This window comes from Oryctolagus cuniculus, chromosome 17, assembly GCF_964237555.1.
Source record: "Oryctolagus cuniculus chromosome 17, mOryCun1.1, whole genome shotgun sequence".
Classification (NCBI taxonomy): Eukaryota; Metazoa; Chordata; class Mammalia; order Lagomorpha; family Leporidae; genus Oryctolagus; species Oryctolagus cuniculus.
The window spans coordinates 53,793,894-53,815,980 of NC_091448.1; the positions used below are offsets into that span (position 1 = coordinate 53,793,894).

The 22,087-nt window shown below is 49.9% G+C and overlaps 1 protein-coding gene across 1 annotated transcript in view; it reads right to left on the reverse strand.

Annotated features, from left to right (window-relative positions):
- The window catches only part of STX8 (syntaxin 8), a 303,428-nt gene that overhangs the window by 209,221 nt on the left and 72,120 nt on the right, over positions 1 to 22,087 (reverse strand). Inside the window, exon 6 of the mRNA XM_070061378.1 lies at positions 17,239 to 17,331. Coding sequence (XP_069917479.1) covers positions 17,239 to 17,331 — 93 coding nt within the window. The remainder of the gene's footprint in view (positions 1 to 17,238; positions 17,332 to 22,087) is intronic.

A 22,087-nucleotide genomic window follows, 5' to 3' on the forward strand; every position in this document is an offset into this window, starting at 1 on the left:
TGCACATGTGTGTGGGTGGGTATGTGTGTATATGTGGGTGTGCACACGTGGGTGGTGGGTATGTGTGTATATGTGGGTGTGCACACGTGTGTGGTGGGTATGTGTGTATATGTGGGTGTGCACATGTGTGTGGTGGGTATGTATGTATATGTGGGGTGCACACGTGTGTGGTGGGTATGTGTGTATATGTGGGTGTGCACACGTGTGTGGTGGGTATGTGTGTATATGTGGGGGTGCACATGTGTGTTGGTATGTGTGTATATGTGGGTGTGCACACGTGTGTGGTGGGTATGTGTGTATATGTGGGGGTGCACACGTGTGTGGTGGGTATGTGTGTATATGTGGGGGTGCACACGTGTGTGGTGGGTATGTGTGTATATGTGGGGGTGCACACGTGTGTTGGTATGTGTGTACATGTGGGGGTGCACATGTTGGGGGGCATCATTCTAGAAGCATCACACATATTAACCTGTCTCCTGTTCACAACACTATGAAACAGTACCAGGAACCCCCAGTTTACAGATGAGAAAGTGAGGACACAGGAAGATTAAGCAATCCTGCTCCAGGGCTCACAGCTAGTGAGTATCTGGGCCGGCAGGTTCTGACCCACTAACCACCACCACCCTGATGCTCGTTCCTGCCACTCAACAAAGGTTTCAGGCCCCTTCTTTCTCAAGCAAACATACTGGTAGGAGTCCACCTTCTGGTGCCTGAAAGGGGCACAAGGTTAGTCGCAGTCATTGAGGTGGGAATTCACTTGATGTGCCAATCCTGGGCTGGAGGATTTAACGGCAGGGACAAGATACCTAAAGCTCTTACTTTTGGGCACAGTGTCCCACAGTGTTTGAAATGCCAACTGTTCCATCAGCTAAAGACCTTAGACAAATGTGTCCCCTCCTGAACCAAAATGAACATATATCTAAAGAAAAAAAAAAAAGGACATTTTTGTTTTAAGCCAAGTATAAATTTGGGGGAGGGCTATTTGGTACAGCAGAATAACCTAACTTATTCTGACTGATAAAGTCTCTCAACGATGTTTCTAAATGAAAAAGAAAGGCGAAATAGAGTAAGTAACTTCCAAACCAGCAGTTATCCAAAAGAGACTCCATTCAGAGCCTGGGCTCTAGGAAGCTAAGAAGCCAAGAAACTAATATTTTTTTTTTTTTGACAGGCAGAGTGGACAGTGAGAGAGAGAGACAGAGAGAAAGGTCTTCCTTTGCCATTGGTTCACCCTCCAATGGCCGCCGCGACCGGCGCACCGCGCTGATCCGATGGCAGGAGCCAGGAGCCAGGTGCTTTTCCTGGTCTCCCATGGGGTACAGGGCCCAAGCACCTGGGCCATCCTCCACTGCACTCCCTGGCCACAGCAGAGGGCTGGCCTGGAAGAGGGGCAACCGGGACAGAATCCGGCGCCCCGACCGGGACTAGAACCCGGTGTGCCAGCGCTGCTAGGCGGAGGATTAGCCTAGTGAGCCGTGGCGCCGGCCAAGAAACTAATATTAAAACTGGTCTGCACCCAACAGGCCTCATACAAGAGCAGCCACGAAACCATACCATCAGGAAGATTCTCTAATGCAGGACCGACGTGGGACCTTCTGCAAAGAATCATTAGAACACCGGATACCACACATATCCTCCCACAAAGACAGGCGCACAGGGAAAGGATTACAAGGTACCCAAGAGTCGCCAGCAGGGAAGGCAGCAGAAGCAGTGAAGGAGAAGCGGATCTCACAGCTCTACAATCACAGCACGATCAGAGAAGAGCGGTGATGTTTGCTGTTTCCAACAAGGTTGGAAAGAGCAGGATCTGAAAGGGAAGGGAGAGGCCGGCGCCGTGGCGCAGGTTAATTCTCCGCCTGCGGCACCGGCATCCCATATGGGTGCCAGTTCTAGTCCAGTCCGATCCAGCTCTCTGCTATGGCTTGGGAAAGCAGTGGAAGATGGGCCAAGTCCTTAGGGCCCCTGCACCCACGTGGGAGACCCGGAAGAAGCTCTTGGCTCCTGGCTTCGGATCAGCGCAGCTCTGGCCATAGCAGCCATTTGGGGAGTGAACCAACGGAAGGAAGACCTTTCTCTCTGTCTCTCCCTCTCACTGTTGTAACTCTACCTCTCAAATAAATAAAATCTTTTTTTAAAAAAAAAGGGGGTGGGGAGACAAGGGATTTGATAAAGCACACGCAGCACACCACTGGCTGAGGAAGCAAGTCTGAACAAACTGATTCACGGGCTGCAAACCGTCGGAAAAAGATGGTGCAGGGTTTTTTTGTTTTTAAGGCACAAAAGGACACCAAAGATGGAAAATAGGGCATCAGCGACAAAATAATGGAAGCTAAAAAGCTCGGGTATTTGGCAGACATTTCTTTAAACATAAACGAAGTGGCCCCGTCGCTTCAAGGAAAACAGCCGACAACAGTGGTTGCTGCGAATAACCTTGGAGTTCTTGAGTGGAAATTGGAGGCTTGGAAGACTTGTATCTGCCACCCCGAGCCTGACGGCGCTCGACATTTCAGAACTTTCCCGATGAGATCAGTGCTTATATTAACTGTGATTTTTTTTTTAATATTGTATAATGAACTGTGTCAACATTTGGAAGACCTGCTTACTTCAGTGAGCCAACATTTTCCAAATGATCAACGTGTGACATTGCAAAAGCCCAGCGTGGGGACGAGGCTCACGCCAAGTGTGAGGTGGACCAGCAGGCTGTGATGGCACAGAGCACGGAAAAGGAACAGGCAGGTTGGGTTCCAGGGTCCGCGGTACCACTCGCCTTTAAAAACCACTCTCGGGGCCGGCGCCGTGGCTCACTTGGTTAATCCTCCACCTGCGGCGCCGGCATCCCATATGGGCGCCGGTTATAGTCCCGGTTGGGGCGCCGGATTCTGTCCCGGTTGCCCCTCTTCCAGTCCAGCTCTCTGCTGTGGCCCGGGAAGGCAGTGGAGGATGGCCCAAGTGCTTGGGCCCTGCACCCACATGGGAGACCAGGAGGAGGCACTTGGCCGCAGCGCCAGCCATGGCGGCCATTTAGGGGGTGAACCAACAGAGGGAAGACCTTTCTCTCTGTCTCTCTCTCTCACTGTCTATAACTCTACCTGTCAAAAAAACAAAACAAAACAAAACAAAAAAACACTCTCTACTTGTCAAAAGGTCACTGAGTTACCTTTTTCTAGCTACGCATCTGTGGGACACGTATTTCATATACATCAGAGAACAACCACACCCCAACAGGTCAAACAGAGAAGACCGGCACCCCTCTGTCAAGTGAGATATTTGGAAAAACAGTAAATGAAGTGACTCTTCTTTTTTTTTTTTTTTTTTTACTTTGGAAAAAAACTATTTTTCATTAAAATCAACATATTGTGGTTTGTTACTATTATTTTAAAATTAATTAGTAAATAAAAATGCATTTGAAGTCACTTAAATTCTCATACAGTAAGTGTGGATAGACACAACCCTTATAAACTAAAGCTCTTCAGAGGTCCCAACAATTCTTAGGTATATAAAAGGGACCTGGACCAGAAAGTCTGGGACTTGCTATTCCAGGCAGAGAGGAATCTAATGAATGCCTGAGGAATGATGCTAACACCAGTTCAACCGACCTAAGGGTAGAATGTATCAGCAGACAGACACAGACTTCCACCATGATGAGAAATGCAATTACCAAAAACAACATCTCCATGTACGCACCTGAAAGTTGTTCCTAGCATTTTATAGAATTAAAAGCAGATACAAATGTGTGGGAAAACGGCTCCATTCAGAAACATCAAAGGACATTTTATTACATCTCTTTCAGAGAACGACAGAGGAAACACAGAGATGATAAAGAAACATAGGACAGTCATTAAGAAGCCTAATCTAGGGGCTGGCACGGTGGTGAAGCGGGTAAAGCCGCTGCCTATAGTGCCGGCTCCCATATGGGCACCGGTTCGAGTCCCGGCTGCTCTACATCTGATCCAGCTCCCTGCTAATGTGCTTGGGAAAGCAGCAGAAGATGGCCTGAGTGCTTGGGTCCCAGCACCCACCTGGGAAACTGGGATGAAGTGCCAGACTCCTGGCTTCAGCTTGGCCCAGCCCTGCCGACTGTGGCTAGCAAATCAGGGGATGGAAGATCTCTCTCTCTCTCTCAGCCTTTCAAATAAACAAGTAAATCTTCATAAAAATTAAAATAAAAATTAAAAATAAATTTTTGTGAAGTGCAGAAGTGCTATTTGAAGGAGGACTTGTAGCCTTTACTATATCTGAAAAGAAGAAATAGTGTAAGTTAGCATGGGGCCCTCGTCCCATTCAAAGTTACTGTTAACGTTAACTGTTTCCCAACCACGGCGGTTGGCTGTAGCTAACAGAACCCTCCATAGCTTTCAGGGCGTATGAGATTTTCCCGGTGGGAAGCCCTCCTCGCCCTGGTCCCTGTCCTCACCACTCACTGTTCTGCAGCCACAGAGCCTTTGGCTTCTGCACCGTGCAAGGTTCCACCTTGAGACGGCCCCTCCCTCCCTGGAAAGCTGCACTGGCCACCTTTGTACTGCCTAACTTGGGCCTGCTTCGGAAATGTCAGCCACACCCACCCCACCACCCTTCAAAATCAAACCTTCCGGCGCCCCTGCCACAGTCCCCCGTCCTCCTCCTGGACACCTCTTCCCACCAGCACCTTTACTCTGAGATGCACTTGTTCAGCATCTGTCTTCCTCAGCTAGACCGTCAGAGCAGTAAAGGGGGCTTTGTGTTCAGGTGTTACTGCTGCCACACGGGTAGCTGGTACTCAGTAAAGGTTTGCCGAATGAATACACGTCTCCTCCCTAATGTGGCTAACTCTTCTCCCTACAAGAAGCTATACTCTCTCAGTTCACATGTGTTAACTCCTGTGGGATAATGAAGAATGTATACAATATGTGAAATATGTAAGTGTGTATATACATATGCATAAAGTATATAAATATAAAATGTATACATTCATTAAAAATGACCTGGCTGTTGCACCCATGCAATTGAATCCCCCAAAGTCTGGGAAATTAACCCAATTACAGTGCTTGCATATGGGGCCTTTTGGAGGTGACAGGATTGGACTGGGTGGTCACAGGGTGGAGTCCTCATGACCAAATTCTGGTGGCTTGAATAAGAGACCACACAAGGACACACACTGAGCACCCCCTCCCTTCCCACGTCCTGCTCGGGGCCCTGCCAGCGAGGCCACTACTAGAGGCTGCACCAACAGGGCTCCCTGATCATGGACCGTACACCTCCGGAACCAGAGTTGGCATAAACCTCTTTCCTCTATAAAGGAGGCTGCAGCGGGAATCTGACTGTAGTAACAGAAAGCTAATACAACACGCTGACCGAATTCCAAGATCAGTAAGTAACGAGCTGAAGACTTTTATGGAATGGAAACCGCCAGCCTCACTTTGAGGGTCACACCCGTGCCCCACCTCCCGGCCTCTGCACATGCCGTTTCCTGTGTTTGAAATAGTCTTCCCTTTGCTTTTCATGGAGATAACTCCTGTTTGTCTTTAAACATTTTTTTTAAAGATTCACTTATTTGAAAGGCAGAGACAGAGAGATTGTCCATCTGGCTGCTCACTCCCCAGATGCTTCCCATAGCCAGGATTAGGCCAGAGCAACGCCAGGAGCCAGAGACTCCATCCGGGTTTCCCACGCAGGCAGCAGGGACCCAAGTATGTGGGCCATCACTTCCTGCCCTGCCGGGCGGAGCAGCCAGGGCACAACTCAGCACTCGGATATGGGATATGGGCGTCCCACGTGGTAGTTCAACCACCTGCCTGACAACTCTGGCTCCCGTTCATCCTTTTAAATCTCTGCTCCAGTGATAATGTCGCATAGAAGGCCTCCCGAACCCCCGAACCCGGCCAGGTTCTCGTGGTCACCAGTGGGTGACCGTTTGTCTCCGCAGTACCCAACGGCTGCCTCCCTACCAGACGAGAAACATCCACGTGGGCAGTGGTCGCGTCTTTTTGCCAGGGCTGAGGATGGGGAGTCTGGCCCGGTGCTTGGCACGTAACAGGCATTCAATGTTTGCTTAGTGAATAAACAACTTGGAGAAGGTACCAAGGAAGGAAAAAATATTACTTTGGATTTAGCAAAAAAGCCTTTACTAGGTTTAACAAGGCTTTTCTTATTAGGGGGGAAAATGTTTATTTAATCTAGACAAAAGAGAGCCATGGTGCTATTCTGTAAAACGTTCAAACGTACACGGAACCGTCGACAGAAGGAAAGGCGCACGGCTGCTAAAGTTGCACACCAAGAGAATTTACAACGCCTTCCAGGAAGGTCTTAAAGAAAGACTGGATGACAGAGACGACTGGGGGGACTCCTTCCAAATGCTAAAGAATGGCAAGGGGGGTCAGTGCTATGGCACAGTGGGTTAACGCCCTGGCCTGGGGCACCAGCATCCCATATGGGCGCTGGTTCTAGTCCCGGCTGCTCCTCTTCCAATCCAGCTCTCTGCTGTGGCCTGGGAAAGCAGTGGAGGATGACCGAAGTGCTTGGACCCCTGCACCCACGTGGGAGACCCAGAGGAAGCTCCTGGCTCCTGGCTTTGGATCAGCGCAGCTCCGGCTGTTGCGGCCAATTGGAGTGAACTATCGGATGGAAGACCTCTCTCTCTCTCTGCTTCTCCTCTCTCTGTGTAACTCTTTCAAATAAATAAATAAATCTTTAAAAAAAAGAGAGAGAGATGGCAGGGGAGAGACTCCTTTCTCTGAGACTCAAGAAAATTTAAGAGTGGAATACAGATTCAGAAGTGATTCCACTCATCCTTACCAGCTGACCGAAGCCCACCAGATGAAATCTCAATGAAAGAAACCTGAATTCAGACCAGCATAACTGATTAGAGGAAAAAAAAAATGTCTCTACCTGACAGTGAGGTGGGTTTATTCTCCAAATTTGAGGAGCAGGAATGGTTAGGTTCCCATGCCACAGGGGGGTGGGAAGGCCTGGTCTTAGCTCCCTGGGACATGGCTCTGAACAGTGGACCAGGGCATTTCCTGGGTCATGTTCCACCTGCAAAGCTGCACGCTACCTCAAACAAGCGCCTGTTTCCTCGAAGGGAAGGGAAACCAGTTGCTAGCTGCCTTGCTTCCTGCAAACGGTCAGCATTATCAGGCAGCATCACTCCTGCCACAGCCACAAGCTCACAAGGCTGGAAGGTGTCCTCTCGGCACACCTTCTGACATTTCCACTTTTCCAATGTGACTTCACCCCAGGAGGGCCACGCGGGAAAGGTGCACGGATTAAATCACACAGCACGGGAACAGAATGGGGACAGAAACAAAGGCAGACCTCTACAGCAGGATATCTTTTTTTGCCATGCCCATATTTCATCTACACTATATATGCCTCATGTGTTTCTCTTTATCAACTCACTATGATTTTTCTGGCTTATACAACCTACCTGAATCAGGAAATTTTATATCACTGTGAAATCACAAATTTCCTATGCTGGTCATTTTTATATCACATACTGAGATATACTACTATTAAATTGTAAGTTGTTTGAGGTTGGCATTTTGGCATAGCCGGTAAAGCCACTGCCTGTGACACTGGGATCATATGGGCAACGGTTCATGTCCTGGCTGACCTACTTCCCATCCACCTCCCTACTAATAGCCTGGGAAAGCAGTGGAAGGTGGCCCTACAGTTCAGGCCCCTGCCAGCCACATGGGAGACCCGAATGAAGCTCCTGGCTTCAGCCTGGCCCAGCATCAGCCACTGTAGTCATTTGGGGAGTGCATCAGTAGATGGAAGAGTCTGTCTGTCCCTCTCTTTCAAAATAATTTTTTTAATATTTTATTTATTTGAAAGACAGAGTTAAAGAGAGAGGTAGAGACAGAGAGGTCTTCCATCTGATGGTTCACTCCCCAAATGTCCACAACAGCTGGAGCTGAGTCAATCCGAAGCCAGGAGCCAGGAGCTTCTTCCAGGTCTCCCACGTGGGTGCAGGGGCCTAAGGAGTTGGGCCATCTTCTCTGCTTTCCCAGGCCATAGCAGAGAGCTGGATTGGAAGAGGAGCAGACGGGACTCGAACCGGCACCCATATGGGATGCCAGCGCTTCAGGCCAAATCTTTGACCCGCTGTGCCACAGCACCGGCCCCCAAAATAAATTTTTAAAAAATAAAATGTAGGATGTTTTTCTATGCATTACTTTCGATAAGCCTGCCTGACACACTTCGAGAAATTCTGCAGGGGTAGAGGGGTTGGAGGGCTTCAAAACGTTCATGGAAAACGGAATTAAAAGATAACGGACATTTCCCATGAAGTTTTCGAGGCCCCCTTTAACATGAAGAGTTTCCATCACCAGGTTGCCGGCACTGGAACAAGACTAATTGTTATCAGAGTGCTCTGCAAATGGTTTGAGAGGCCCTGGAGAGAGGTTGAGTGGAGCACCAGCCATGCAGACTTCCTTCTGCGAAGCCTGCCGTCAAGAAACCTCTTCTAGAGGCGAGTGAAGCCACAGCCACGTGAGTAACTCCACGTACCTTTCTCCACATGAGTGTGGCTGACATGAGCTAACAGCTGACAAGACACAGTGAAGACTTTGTGAATTTGCCTTCCATTGCCATTCTAACAGACCGTCGCAAGCTTAGTACAGGTTGGGTAGGCCTTGTTCTAGATACCCGAGAACCCAAGGACTTTGGGTAATTTGACTTTGGAATATTTGCACATGTGTAATGAAGTGTCTTGGGGACGGGATCCAAATCTAATTAAGAAATTCATTTATGTTTCATGTACATCTTATACACATTGCCTGAAGATAACCTTATGCCATTTTTTTGAAAGATTTACTTATTTATTTGAAAGTCAGAGTTACACAGAGAGAGAAGGAGAGGCAGAGAGAAAGAGGTCTTCCATCCACTGGTTCACTCCCACTTGGCTGCAACGGCCAGAGCTGCGCCATTCCAAAGCCAAGAGCTTCTTCTGGGTCTCCCACGTGGGTGCAGGGGACCAAGCACTTGGACCATCTTCTACTGCTTTCCCAGGCCATAGCAAAGAGCTGGATCGGAAGTGGAGCAGCCGGGACTCGAACTGGCGCCCATATGGGAATGCTGGCACTGCAGGTGGCGGCTTTACCTGCTATGCCACAGCACTGGCCCTAATATGCCATGCTTTTTAATAATTCTGTGCAAGAAACAAATGCATACAATGAATCATCAGAAAGCCAAGGTGTAGTCACCCACATGCACAACCAGTTTTGTTTTCAGAGTTTGGAGCATTTTGGATTTCAGATTATGGATATGCAACATTCACGTTAAAAACAGCAGCTTTATTCCCTCCCAGCTCCGGGGATCAGAAGTCCGAGGTCCACTGCAACCGGCTGACATCAAGGCCCCTCCAGAGGCTCCTGCAGAGAATCCACTTCCTCCGTGTCTCGTTTCCAGAGCTTCATTCCTTATATCCCTTGGCCTACGGCCCCTTCCTCCAGCCCCAAAGCCAGCAGAACAGCATGCTGCTTCAGTCACTGCCTCGCCAACTCTCCCTGCGTTGCAAGGCCGTGGCTGATAGCTTTTAGGGCCCACCCACATCATCTCCCCATCTCAATAGCTCTAACGGCACACATCTGCAAAGTCCGTTTTGCCATATAAGGCAACAGGCACGGATCGCAGGGATCAAAATGCAGTACCTTTGGGGTCACTGCTCAGCCTACCACGTTACTTTTCTAAACTTCCAGCAGGAAAACTGAGCTGAGCAGCTCTAACAGATTCATCATTCACTCTGTGTGTGTGTGTGTGTGTGTGTGTGTGTGTGTGTGATCTTTTCCATCTTTTAAGAGGGCAATCATATGTTCTAGTTCTTTCAAAGGACATGCTGGTCTCCTCAATCCCAGTGTCAGTGCTACTGAGACAAGTGGTTCCCTCATCACCCTAGTTCCCAGTGTGGCATGTGACACAGTGAGGAGAGGCCTGCCTGGGCCCACTGTGCCCCTCCCCCCAGGAAAGCATGGAGAGAAAAACCTCAGTGATCCAGTATTGAGCACAGGAATGTGAAGCACTTTCAGGCAAGACTAAGAGACTGACTCCCCTCTGTAAGACATCCTGTGTTGGAGCTGGCACTGTGGTGGATAAGGTTAAGCTGCCATCCGCAGTGCAGGCATCCCACATGGGCACTGGTTCGAGTCCCAGCTGCTCCACTTTCCACCCAGCTCCCTACTGATGCATCTGAGACAGCAGTAGAAGTCCTTGGGCCCCTGTCACCCACGTGGGAGACCTGGAAGAAGCTCCTGGCTCCTGGCTCCAACCTGGATCAGTCCTGGCTATTGTGGCCATTTAGGGAGTGAACCAGCAGATGAAGATCTCTCTCTCTCTCAGCCTTTCAAATAAACAAATCTTTAAAAACAAACAAAAGACATCAGACATCCTATGTTCACCCGCATCTATAGTCGAGCCTCACTAGAGTAGTAGTCTCTTTTTGATAAATGCCTCCCAACATTTTCTCATTCACCAAACACAAAGCAAACATGTTTGTATCACTCCAGTTAGCTATAGTGATTGGACGATTTCTGTCACCCAATCCAAATGCATTAATTTAGCAAACATCATCCATCAGCCATGAGAGCCGGGCGCTGGGGACGCAACAGTGAACAGAGCGGGCGTCTGCACGCAGGGAGCTGCCAGGGCAGTGAAGACAGAGGAGAACGTGTTAATTAGCGAGTGATGAATGCCGCGGCTGGGGGGATGCAGCGTTCTGGGGAAACGTGTTGAGGGGGAAGAGTTCCGGAGACAACGACCTCCCAACCTGAACCGACGCCAAAAGGACAACCCCGGGTTGGCCAAGGCGAGCTCCGAGTTGGGGGGTGGGGAGGAGGGGAAGGCAGGAAGGAGGATGTTCCAGGCAATGGACACACCTCAGCGCCGCGTCAGAGGCCAGGTGCAGCTCGGGGGGCAATCCCAGAGAGAGGGAAGGCAGTGCCTCCATCAGGGGAGTAGGCCTGGACTGTACCAGGAAGACAACAGGGAGCCACTCGACAACGTGATCAGGCCCACATTCCACAAAGGTGGAGGGAGGCTGGAAGATATGAGGCCAAGTCTCCGGCTGCTGCAGTAGTCCCGACAGACGCGAGCGTGGCCCAGACAAGGGCGGTGCGGATGCACGGATGCGGACAGATCCCAGCGAGCTTCAGGAGATGCGATGGATAGGCTCGGGGGACTCAGCTATGCCGAGTGTGGAAGGAGGAACTGAGCAGGTGGGATGGGGGAGTGCGGGGCCGGCCTGTGCTACATGTGTGCGTGTACCTAAATAAAAAGTGAATAACAGAGTAACTCTCAAAGGTGCAGGGGCTGCTTTATGTTGTTAACGTGGAAAAGTGCAGCAGATGGTCAGAGAAAATGGGAGACAGAGGATTGATCCACAAAGTCTAAACCTTACCAGGAAGAGCTGCAGAAAGAAAAAAATGGGGGATGACAAATGGAAGGTAATCACAAGAGGATTCTTGGGGCTGGTGCTGTGGCATAGCAGGTAGAGCCACTGCCTGCAATGCTGGCATCCCATATGAGTGCCGGTTTGAGTCCTGGCTGCTCCACTTCCCATCCAGCTCTCTGCTATGGCCTGAGAAAGCAGTAGAAGATGACCCAAGTCCTTGGGCCCCTGCACCCACGTGGGAGACCTGGAACAATCTCCTGGCTCCAGATCTGCACAGCTCTGGTCGTTGCAGCCATGTGGGGAGTGAACCAGCAGATGGAAGACCTCTGTCTCTCTGCCTCTCTGTAACTCTGCCTTTCAAATAGAATAAATCTTAAAGAGGAGGGGGGGGACTTCTCAATTATAATGGACCATAAGCACCCAGCACAATAAGTGAAAAATACCTACATCACACATGCTGATGAAACTCGACAACAGCAGTGTTAAATAAAACATACTAGAAGGTTGCGGAGAGAGAAGGTTGGCGGCTTGTAAAGCAGTGGGCATCACACTGATAAAGCAATGACCAGGGTCCTGAAAGCAGGACGCCCGGTGGCAGTGGGGAGCGCTCACAGAGGTCCAGGTAAAGAACTGGGTAGGGGCTGGCGCCGCAGCTCACTAGGCTAATCCTCCGCCTTACGGCGCCGGCACACCGGGTTCTAGTCCCGGTCGGGGCATCGGATTCTGTCCCGGTTGCCCCTCTTCCAGGCCAGCTCTCTGCTGTGTCCCAGGAGTGCAGTGGAGGATGGCCCAAGTCCTTGGGCCCTGCACCCCATGGGAGACCAGGATAAGTACCTGGCTCCTGCCATCGGATCAGCGCAGTGTGCCAGCCGCAGCGCACTGGCCGCGGCGGCCATTGGAGGGTGAACCAACAGCAAAGGAAGACCTTTCTCTGTCTCTCTCTCTCACTGTCCACTCTGCCTGTCAAAAAAAAAAAAAAAAAAAAAAGAACTGGGTAGGGATCCTGATTCCCAAGATTAGGACAGAGAAAGACGGGAGCTGGGACGTCCTATTCTGGAAAGCAAAGGAAGTGCTCCCAGCTTGACAGACACGCCAGGAGGACTGACCGACTTGGGATACGTCAGCCTCAGAAACCGCACGTGCTGGCGGAGACCTGCTCATGGGGGCTCCCCGTCCCGTCAGAAGCCGGCCAGAGCTGGGTCTCAGGACATCCACTCTGCTCAGGTCGGCCCTGGCTCATCCGCTGGTTTTGTTTTGGGGGTTCTCTTTGAAGAAGCCCCAGCGCCACAGCTCTGGGTTCTGAATAGCGTCTGGGTGGTCTGTCCTGACCTCTGTGCCCACCTTGAACTGCAGGGCTGCAGGAGGGAGTCTCCGTGGTTCAGAGCCCTCCCTCCCTCCCCACGGATTCTCGCTGAATTGCTAATCCTTCTCACCAGGCGTGGTCACTGGCCCACGAACAGGGCAACAACTGGTGTCGGTCAGGCCCTTTCTAACTCCAGGAGAGAGATGATTCGGCTCTCTGGCTTCACGGTTCAGCTCTTAGAACAATGCACGTTGTTCCTAAGGTTTTGGTACTTGGGTCCAACACGGCTTGGCTGGCCCTTAATGCTAGCCTGTCATTTCCCAAAGAACAACTCAGGAGTTCTGTAAATCGCACGGGGGTATTTGCAACAGACAGGCTACCCTTTCTCAGCTCCTGGGCTCCGCATGACACACCTGCATCACAAGGAAGACCCACGGGGTGTTGTAGTCCCATTCGGAACACTCACAGCTGCAGGGCTGTTTTTATTTATTTATTTACTTTCAGCTGAACAAAAGACAGAGAGGCTGGTTACAGTCTCTGCTGGGATCTTCCTTCCTCGGAGAGGGAGAGTCTCCGTTCCCAGGAAAGCCGATGGCTGACGCTGCCCTGTCCCCAGGCGATGAGAAAACCACCGCAGAGCTCAGTCCCTCTCTGGGAGGCCGCCGCAGAGCAAACCCAGCTTATGTTGGCAACTGCTAGAAAAAGACCTCATGTTTGTCTGCGTATCCATCCGGGTTTGGAAGGCACATGGGGAGCGGGGAGACGGGGAGGAGGGCGCGCGAGGGCTGCTGGGGTTACGACGTGGGATTAGGAGCCTCTCTGACCCTGACGTTCTGGGTAAATGCACACAGCTATGCCACGGTTCTTCTGGACAGACGTGGGATTTGCATGTGTGACACGAGCATACCAAAGGCCACCTCCAAGTGCAGAACTAAACATGTTCTCCAGCATATTCAACAAGTGCTTGGTTTTTCTAGCTTTGGAGCATGTTGTAATCATCTGGGGTTTTAAAAAAAAATTAGTGGTGCCTGGACCCCATCCTCAGAGATTCTGCTTTACTTTACTTAGCATATGGGACTCAGGCAGACGAGAACAATGGTCCCCTCAAAGTGTCCACGTCCCGGTCCCTGGAGCCTGTGAATGTGGGAGGTTACATGGCGAAGGGGTGTTAAGGGTGTAGACGGAACTATGGTTGCTAATCAGCTGACCTGGAAGAGATTAGCCTGGGTGGGCCCTATGCAGTCTCAAGGGTCCCTAAGGGTGGACGAGGGAGGCAGCAGCGATGCACATGAGGCCAACTCGATCCATCGACAGTGTTTGGCTTTGAGGATGCAGGGTGGGGCCGCGAGCAGCCAGAAGTGGCAAAGCAGTGAATGCGGCTCCCCCAGCCTTGGTTTTAGCCCAGTGAGGCCCATGTCAGATGCCCAACTCACTGAAATGCCAAATGTTAACTCTATGTTGTATTAAGCCAGCCACTAGCCACTACAACTACGGTCATTTTTTATATATAGCAGCCTAAAAAAAATAACATGGGTGCAGCCAGGGCTTTGGGAGTTTTATAAAGCTCCCCGGGTGGTTCTAATATACTGAGAAAGATGACATCCACGAAGCTGGCAGAAAGGCTGGATAAAGAGACACAATGACGTGCTGCTCATGTGGCCAAGCATTGGGTGATCTCAGACCACCACGGGATGAGGCACCATCAATTCTGAGCCATGCCCCACCCCCCCACACCCACCCACACAGCATGACCTACCTAGGCATATCACAGGACGGCTTCCTGCTCCATCATGCTGGGGGCCAGATTCTGAGCTGGCCTGATCCACTCAACAAGTTACATCCCCTAGTGATAAGGAATGATTTTACACCCGATAGGCAGATTTTCTACAAAGTTTAACCAGCAGTGTCTTTTTAAGGAAGGAACCGGCCAATGGTGCTATCCTGTGCCACTACATGAACTGGACCCTTTGTATTGGTGGCATCAGAAGGGCCCAATTGTGCCCTCGGTGCTCAAACTATTAGAAAGCACTATTAGGATTGTAAAGAGAGAGGCGTCTCCACTTTAGTAATCTGTGTATTAGTGATGGATCATGGACCGCACTTACGGTAAATCAGTGGAATACGAGGGAACCAAAGAACGCATTCCTTGGAGGAAGGCAGCACCTGTCACTCAGTTTACCCAGGAGTGAGCACCCGTCCATCCCCGGGCCATCAACGCTCGCCCAGCCACGGTGACAAGTTTTCTGTACTGTTACCCAAAGCTAAAACCTTACAGCCTTTTGCTATTCCCCCACCACCCGCCCACCCACTCAACTTACAGTCTCTTTTTTCCCCTCTCTTGTGTTGCTTAGGGAGGAAGCTGCAGTAAGAGGAAAAGCAGTCACGTTAGAAACAGAAGACCCCAGTTCGGATCTCAGCTCCGTCACTCACAGACGCACGTGGCATCAGCGGCCACCCTGAGCACGGTCTCTGACACATGACCAGGACGTCGCCTTGGTGATACTGTACAGGGGGCGAAATGGAGCGACGTGGAAAAAGGTGCCGAGCATACAGCTCACGAGACGCCAGCATCCCCGAAACGCGCCTGCTCCCGGGCTGTCACCCAGCACCCAGTGCTAAAGCTTTTCCGGCTCTTCTCTGGTCCTCGACCTCCGACGGCTGGCTCAACACTTCCTCTCCCATCTCTGTTGGACTTAGGCTCTTCACGCCGAGTGGTGCCCTGGTAATTTCCCTAACCTACCCCTAATAATTAAAGCACCGTCAGTCCCTTGAGCCCATCCTTTCTTCTCCATTCCTTCTTTTTTTTTTTTTTTTTTTGACAGGCAGAGTGGACAGTGAGAGAGAGAGAGAGACAGAGAGAAAGGTCTTCCTTTTGCCGTTGGTTCACCCTCCAATGGCCGCCGCGGCCGACGCGCTGCGCTGATCCGATGGCAGGAGCCAGGATCCAGGTGCTTTTCCTGGTCTCCCATGGGGTGCAGGGCCCAAGCACCTGGGCCATCCTCCACTGCACTCCCTGGCCACAGCAGAGAGCTGGCCTGGAAGAGGGGCAACCGGGACAGAATCTGGTGTCCCAACCGGGACTAGAACCCGGTGTGCCGGCGCCGCTAGGCGGAGGATTAGCCTAGTGAGCCGCGGCGCCGGCCGTTCCTGCTCTTGTTTAGGCTCTTGTCCCCTTCACACCCTGGTCTCCCACATGGGTGGCAGGGGCCCAAACACTTGATTCATTTTCCTCTGCTTTCCCAGGGTGCATCAGCAGGCAGCTGGATGGGAAGTGGAGCAGCTGGGACTAGAACCAGCACTCCCATATGGGATGCTGGCATCTTAAGTGACAGCTTAACCCGCTGCACCATGACACTGGTCCCAATACCCTAATTTCTTTTTTTTTAATGGGCAAAGGATACAGACAAGAAATTCACAAAAGAATTTATCACTGCTAATTTTTCAATCACACAAGTGCAAGGTCCTTCCAAGGGGTCTCCACATCTTATTCATCGTTTAAAAAGCAGAGAGATGGGGCTGGCGCTGTGGCGTACCTGGTAAAGCCACTGCCTGTGGCGCCGGCATCCCACATGGGTACTGGCTCGAGTCTTGGCTGCTCCCCTTCCAATCCAGCTCTCTGCTAATGTGCCTAGGATAGCAGTGGAAGATGGCCCAAGTCCAGGGGCCTCTGCACTCATGTGGGAGACCAGGAAGAAGCTCCTGGTTTCTGACCAGCCTCACTCTAGCCATTGTGGCCATTTGGGGAGTGAATCAGCAGATAGAAGATCTCTCTTAAATCTTAAGAAAAAAAAAAGTTGAGAGTGTGCAAACACACACCCATCTGCTGGTTCACTCCCCAAATGCTTGCAACAGCCAGAAGCCAGGAACTCCATCCAGGTCTCCCACGTGGGTGGCAGGAACCCAATCACTGAGCCACACTGCTCCCTCCCTGGATCCACATTAGCAGGAAACTGGAATCAGAAGCCAGAGCCAGAATTGAACCCAGGTGCTCTGATGGGAAATGCAGGCACCCTAACCGGCGTCATAACTGCTAGGCCAAACACCCCCCCACACACACACACACATCTTAAAGTGCCAGCTCTCCCAACCCACCCTGCTCCTGGTGGGCAACTCAATCCTCCTCTAACTGGATTTGGCCCATCAAGCCCCGGACAAAGATCTTCAAACAGCCTCGTATCTGTGAATGAAGGAGGGTGCACGTGCGGGTGTGGAGATGATGTGAGGGCCACGCAGCTTTGTCACGCCCCACCTCCGAGTGCACCAGGCACGGAGCAGCTTCCCACCATCGCCATACAGAAGACAAGCTCTCGGGGGTTAACCCATCACAGAGGAAAGGATTTCTAAAAGCAGCTACTGAGAACTGGAAATGCCTTTATCAGATTTCTTTACGTGGTATTTAATAACCGCAGTCTACATCGGTCACGAGCAACCCCGGAGCGCGGCGAACCGGAGCAGGCCACCAACACTAAACCATTTTTTGACACGTGGCACTACGTCATCCAACAGATAGTCACGACTGCACTGTTTACACCCAAACGGCAAACCTAGCCCAGCGCGGACTCGCTCTTACCGTTCTGTTCATCCAGTTCATTGCCGATCTCCCGCCCCATTTGCTTCTGGCGACTTATGATAGAGGAGAGAGCATCAAGGCCCGCGTCCTGCTCTGGAAGACAGAAAAAAAAATACTCACTAAAAACCACAGGAAAACAAATGAAAGCCCAAGGATAGACCCAGGCACCCACCACGGTTCACTACATGATAAAGGTAACATTTTTGAATCAGCAAACGAGAGATGAAAACAGCACTACTGGAACAAAATAAATGAAACAATTAAATGCTTTCCAGCATTAGGGTTTACATATGAAAAATATGATTTGATTTCATAAACTAAGTTTTCTGATACTTAATAAAGAACACACACAATAAGACTTAATATGCTAATTTTTAAAAGACTTATTTGAAAGGTAGAGTGGCAGAGAGGGACGGAGACAGAGATCTTCCATCTGCTGGTTCACTCCCTAAATCGCTACAACAGCCAGGGCTGAGCCAGCCCAAAGCCAGGAGCTCTGTCCTGGTCTCCCACATGGGTGGCAGGGGCCCAAACACTTGATTCATTTTCCTCTGCTTTCCCAGGGTGCATCAGCAGGCAGCTGGATGGGAAGTGGAGCAGCTGGGACTAGAACCAGCACTCCCATATGGGATGCTGGCATCTTAAGTGACAGCTTAACCCGCTGCACCATGATGCTGGTCCCAATACCCTAATTTCTTTTTTGTAATGGGCAAAGGATACAGACAAGAAATTCACAAAAGAATTTATCACTGCTAATTTTTCAATCACACAGATCAACAGGCAATGATAAGGATTTTTTGTTTATAGCTTATGGTTTTGGCAAGGTTTTGATACATAAGATCAACTCAAGAAAGAAGAATCAGAAGCTCTCAAGCACTGTATCCTAGCAGAGTAAGCTCGATTTACCCACTGAAATCCACCCCAAGGACAGACTGCCCTCCTGTTTATATCACCAATGCCAAGCCCTCTAGCAATGGCTGGAAGGGAAGACATGGGTAGCAGGCAGTGATGGACACAAGGCCACTCCCTGCCCATCAGCTCCAAGTTCACCACTTCTGATTACTCCATGACAATGGGTCTGCACCCCTGAAAGCCTTCAATACATCTATTTTTCATCTGAGATGGCTGCCTGGCTCCAGCCTGCTATCCTGGTGTCTCCTGCAGTGGCTGCAGCTTGATCAACATCCGGTGACTTGTGCCAACCTTCCCTGAGCTGGGGCAGCTCTACGACAGTCTCCAGTGAGACGCCCGCCCATAGCCGGTTTTGCCTGGCACCCCGGACGGCCAGCACCGCAGCTCAGTGGCTTCTCTGAAATCTGGCGAACCTCAGCTGCGCCTGCTCTCAGGCTGAGAGTCGGCAGTGACACCTCAGACCTGCCGTGGCTGTATCCTCTATGGTTCACTTCTGCTCAGGCCTCACACTCTAATCCCCTGTTATACTTCATCATTCTTACAGTAAACTTTCCCTCTCGAATTTCTCTCTCCTGGTGGGGCTCAGGGTGACAAATTTATAATGGTGAAAAATGGGGAACTACCTGAATGCCCAGACGCAGGGATTTATTTGAAAATTTATAGTTTATCCACATGGTAAACATTAAAAATCGTATCACTCATCTATATTCCGATGCTGAAAAGTTCAAGATACATTAAGTGGGGAGGGGAGGGACAATGCATAATAAAATAGTTTGAGGGTATTTCAAAGAGTTAATGGAAAATGAACTAAAAATTACAATTTGGTACAGTTTTTTGAAACCCAGGCATATTCAAAAAGTTCATGGATAATGCATTTATGAAAAAATGTGCATAGATTTCAGTGTCTTGCACCAAAATAAACCTTTTAATTTGAATTTCCACAGGCCTTTTTTGAAAATATTTTATTTATTTGAAATTAAGAGTTACAGAGAAAGAAGGAGAGGCAGAGAGAAAGAGGGGGGGGGGGTCTTCCATCCATTGGTTCACCCCCCAATTGGCTGCAACAGCAGGAGCTGCGCCGATCTGAAGCCAGGAGCCAGGAGCTTCCTCCAAGTCTCCCATGTGGGTGCAGGGGCCCAGGCACTTAGGCCATCTTCCACTGCCTTCCCAGACCATAGCAGAGAGCTGGATTGGAAGTAGTGCAGCAGGGACTCGAACAGGTGCCCATATGGGATGGTGGCACTGCAGGCGGCACTTTACCCACTACATCAGCCCCTCCACAGACTTTTTGAAGTTTGCTCCTTTTTTTTAAATGATCAGTAATTATGTTCAAGTTGAATGTATGTGAATGAAATTGACCTCTTTTCATTTCATTGTAGTTTATAAACCTTGTCTATATTTCTGCTGAACTATATGGTCCTTTTACTTTGTACTTGTTAAACTCCTTATTTAGTGGGGCAGTAAACCTTTGACTATAATGTAAATTTAAAATGTTACCTCAGGGCCGGCGCCTCGGCTCACTAGGCTAATCCTCCGCCTTGCGGCACCGGCACACCGGGTTCTAGTCCCGGTCAGGGTGCCAGATTCTGTCCCGGTTGCCCCTCTTCCAGGCCAGCTCTCTGCTGTGGCCAAGGAGTGCAGTGGAGGATGGCCCAAGTGCTTGGGCCCTGCACCCCATGGGAGACCAGGATAAGTACCTGGCTCCTGCCATCGGATCAGCGCAGCGCGCCGGCCGTGGCGGCCATTGGAGGGTGAACCAACAGCAAAGGAAGACCTTTCTCTCTCTCACTGTCCACTCTGCCTGTCAAAAAATAAATAAATAAAATAAAATAAAATCTTACCTCAGAACGAAAAACAAAATAAAAAATGAAAAAGTATGACATTTCTGGCTTTGGAAAATTTAAAAAGTGAGATAAATTCAAGTTACTCAAAATTATTTAAAGTTTGATTTTTTTTTAACTAGACAGTCTCAGTCATCTTTTTAAAAGAAGATTGATTTGAAAGGTGCAGAGAGATCTTCCATCCACTTCCCAAATGTCCCCAACAGCCAGGGCTGGAGCAGGCTGATCAGGGTCCAGGAACTCAATTTGGTCTCTCACATGGGTGGCAGGGACCAAGTCCATGAGTGTCACCGGCTCTCTCCCAGGGTGTATCAGCAGGACGCTGGCTAAGAAGTGGAAGTGGGACTTGGTCCCAGGCATGCCAACACAGAATGCGGGCCGCAGCAGCAGTGGCTTAACCTCCTGGCCTCTTTGTAAGGGGTCTCCTTCCCCCTTTGCTCAAGTGCATTGAGAGGACCCCTCTGAGGCTCTCGGGAGTCTTCTCACCCAAGCAATATTCCAGATGAAGATAACACTATGCCAGCTGCAGCTCCATCTGCTCCTGGGATTTCTGAATGACTGTTTCACATCAAAGCCTACCTAGGGAAGCGGAAATCACAAAGATCTTAACTCAAGACCACGTTGACATTTGTGCGTGCTTTTTTTCCTGTCTTTCTCTGGAATTAAACCATCACACTTAGCTCTTTAATTCATGTGGGATTTGAACGAATGCTGTGAGGGAAGGACTCCTTAGTGACATTTTTAGATACTAGTTACTTAAAAAAAAAAAAAAAAAAAAAAAACTAGACAGATGACATGCTATCTCTAGGGATCATTTCAAAGAACTATTTTTTATTGCAAAATCACTTTATAACGAGGTCCTTTGGTCTTCGATAACAACCTCCTGGATGGCCTCCAAGATAAATCTATCATCACCCTAGTGATGGCCAACATTGCAGTGGAATCCTAAATGCACTTGAGGGATAATCTATGTGTAGGACTGAGCGTCGAGGGTCAGTGTGAACAAGTAGAACTCAAAAGGGGAAAGAACATTCCTCCAGCGGTTCCAATTGGGAAAAGGATCGTCCGTGCTGAAACAGCTCTATCTAGCAGAGATGCAGATTATGAACAAACATGGCCTACATCACGCTCTCGTCCCTCAAACTTATTACCGGGCCTCACCCCTAAAGGTCACCTCTCTGAGGCAGGACAGAAGACGATGACTGAAAACTTCTGTTCCACTCCAGTGATTTCTATTGCACTTCCTCAACGTGCTTAAGTGCGGCAATACATTTTCATCCCGTAAGCCAAAGACGTAGAAGAGCAAGATAATCACGACACTGCGAAGGTCATAATAATTTTTTTTTTTTTTTTTTTTACAGGCAGAGTGGACAGTGAGAGAGAGAGAGACAGAGAGAAAGGTCTTCCTTTGCCATTGGTTCATCCCACAAATGGCTGCTGCAGCCGGCGTACCACGCTGATCCGAAGCCAGGAGCCAGGTACTTCTCCTGGTCTCCCATGGGGTGCAGGGCCCAAGCACTTGGGCCATCCTCCACTGCACTCCCTGGCCACAGCAGAGAGCTGGCCTGGAAGAGGGGCAACCGGGACAGAATCCGGTGCCCCGACCGGGACTAGAACCCGGTGTGCCGGCGCCGCAAGACGGAGGATTAGCCTAGTGAGCCCCAGCACCGGCAAAGGTCATAATAATTGTGGCAATGACATGAGCCCCTCCAAGTCCTCGAGCAAAGGGAGGTGGTAATGGCTACCTTGGAGACAATCATCTCTCTCTCTTTCGCTCTCTTTCAAATAAATAAAACTTTAAAACAAAGCTGCTATCCTGCAAAGATATAGAAAATCAATAACCATGCAGGTAGTATAACCAGCAAGACTTCTATGATGCCATAAGGAGAGTTCACTACTGTAACCTGCTCTATTCTATCATGTCAGTGACTGGGGTATCACAATAGGTCATTTGTAACCTAGCTTATTCTATTAAAAACTCGATTTTACAGTGCTATGGATTTTTAAACAAGGGATGCTCATGGTGGCCTCCCCAGTGATGTCAGTGTCCGAATCCCTGGAGTCTATGAATGGTATCCTACGTGGCAAAAGGGATG